This window comes from Echinops telfairi, unplaced genomic scaffold, assembly GCF_000313985.2.
Source record: "Echinops telfairi isolate 266 unplaced genomic scaffold, ASM31398v2 ScPeMD7_7441;HRSCAF=8479, whole genome shotgun sequence".
NCBI lineage: Eukaryota > Metazoa > Chordata > Mammalia > Afrosoricida > Tenrecidae > Echinops > Echinops telfairi.
This window is the reverse complement of record NW_022111341.1, coordinates 1,012,777-1,014,140: the sequence shown is the minus strand read 5'-3', so window position 1 is coordinate 1,014,140 and position 1,364 is coordinate 1,012,777. Positions and strand designations below refer to the sequence as shown.

Below are 1,364 nucleotides of genomic sequence, written 5' to 3'. Positions count from 1 at the left end.
AGGGGGTTCACCACCTTCTTGGCCTCCTGCTTCTTCACCACGGCCGGCGCCGGGGCCACCTTCTTGCCCTTGGCCTTCTTCCCTTTCGGCATCTTGGCTGGCTGGACGAGAGACTGTTTATTCAATTTTGCTTCCACTGTTTAAAAGGTCCAGCTCCCAAATGGACATTATCCTTGGTAAAGCAGGTGGGCCGTGAACAAGAGAAGCCTTCAACACAATGGATTGATGTGAGAAACAAAGATTTCTCTCAAGTTCTCTCCCCAAAAATGCCAAACCCAAGACGCTGCTTGCTACACATGGTAAATGGCTGTACACTAGGTCACTGAATGTAGGTCAGAGGTTATGCTACTTAAGGTTATCTAGAGCAACCAGAGTGTATAATCGGACTCATCCCTAAGTAGGGCCCACTCCCTTCTGATATTGTTCCCTTGAAGGAGAGCCCAAAGGCAGGCCCGGGACCACTCAAGGATGACTAAGGTTAAGCTACTATATTGAGTCTAAGGTCCACTCATCTTGCCACAGATGTACCCCAATTTCCTCCCTTTACTATTGCATGTACACCCCTAGGTCATCCCCCTCCTGTTGCTTGTCTTGCCTATATAACAATCCCTTCTCAGCCCGTACATTGTTATCTGTAATCAGAGGGCTTGCATGCCCCTCCAAAAGATAAGTCCCCCAAAATAAAACCTCACGAGAGCTCTCTCCTGCCCACTCATCTCCCACCTCCATGTGTACCACCAAGAGGAGCTGAGGTGAGCATGCTACCATGAAATGTGTCTGACCTCTTTATTTTACTCTTTCTCTCCCATCTCTCCCTTTTCTCTATGACTTTACTATGATCTTTATATCTCTTAACCATACAATTGCCTCTATCAAACCCCTGATTAGTTGTGGGGGGCTGGCTATCCCCACAGGTGGACACAATGGCTTCAACATGGGTTCAAATGAACAATTGTGAGGATGGTGCAAGACTGAGCAGAGGTTTGTTTGGTTGTATACAGGGTCAGTGGGAATCAGAACTGACTCCCTGGCACCTAAAAACAGCAGCAACAGCTTCCAAATGGAATACATTATGGGCCCACAAATTATGGATCTCCTTACATATTTTATTTATTTAGCATGGGATATCGCTGATGTCAGACGGATCTTGCCTCAACGCAGAAAATACCAGAGAGATGTTCATTTGTGTTTTATTGACTATACCAAGGCATTTGACTCTGTGGGTCATAACAAATCATGGATAATCTTGAAAAAAGTGGGAATTCCAGAACATTTCATTGTGCTCATGCTAAATTTGTACATGGATCTCTTGATCCATATTGTGGGAACAGAACAAGGGAATACTGCTTAGTTTGACGTTGGGA

The 1,364-nt window shown here is 45.5% G+C and overlaps 1 protein-coding gene across 1 annotated transcript in view; it reads right to left on the bottom strand.

Annotated features, from left to right (window-relative positions):
• The window catches only part of LOC101660439 (S-adenosylmethionine synthase-like), a 118,198-nt gene extending 118,106 nt beyond the window's left edge, over positions 1–92 (bottom strand). Inside the window, 1 exon segment of the mRNA XM_045298700.1 lies at positions 15–92. Within this exon segment, the coding sequence (XP_045154635.1) occupies positions 15–92 (78 nt within the window).
• Between the last annotated feature and the right edge of the window lie 1,272 nt (positions 93–1,364).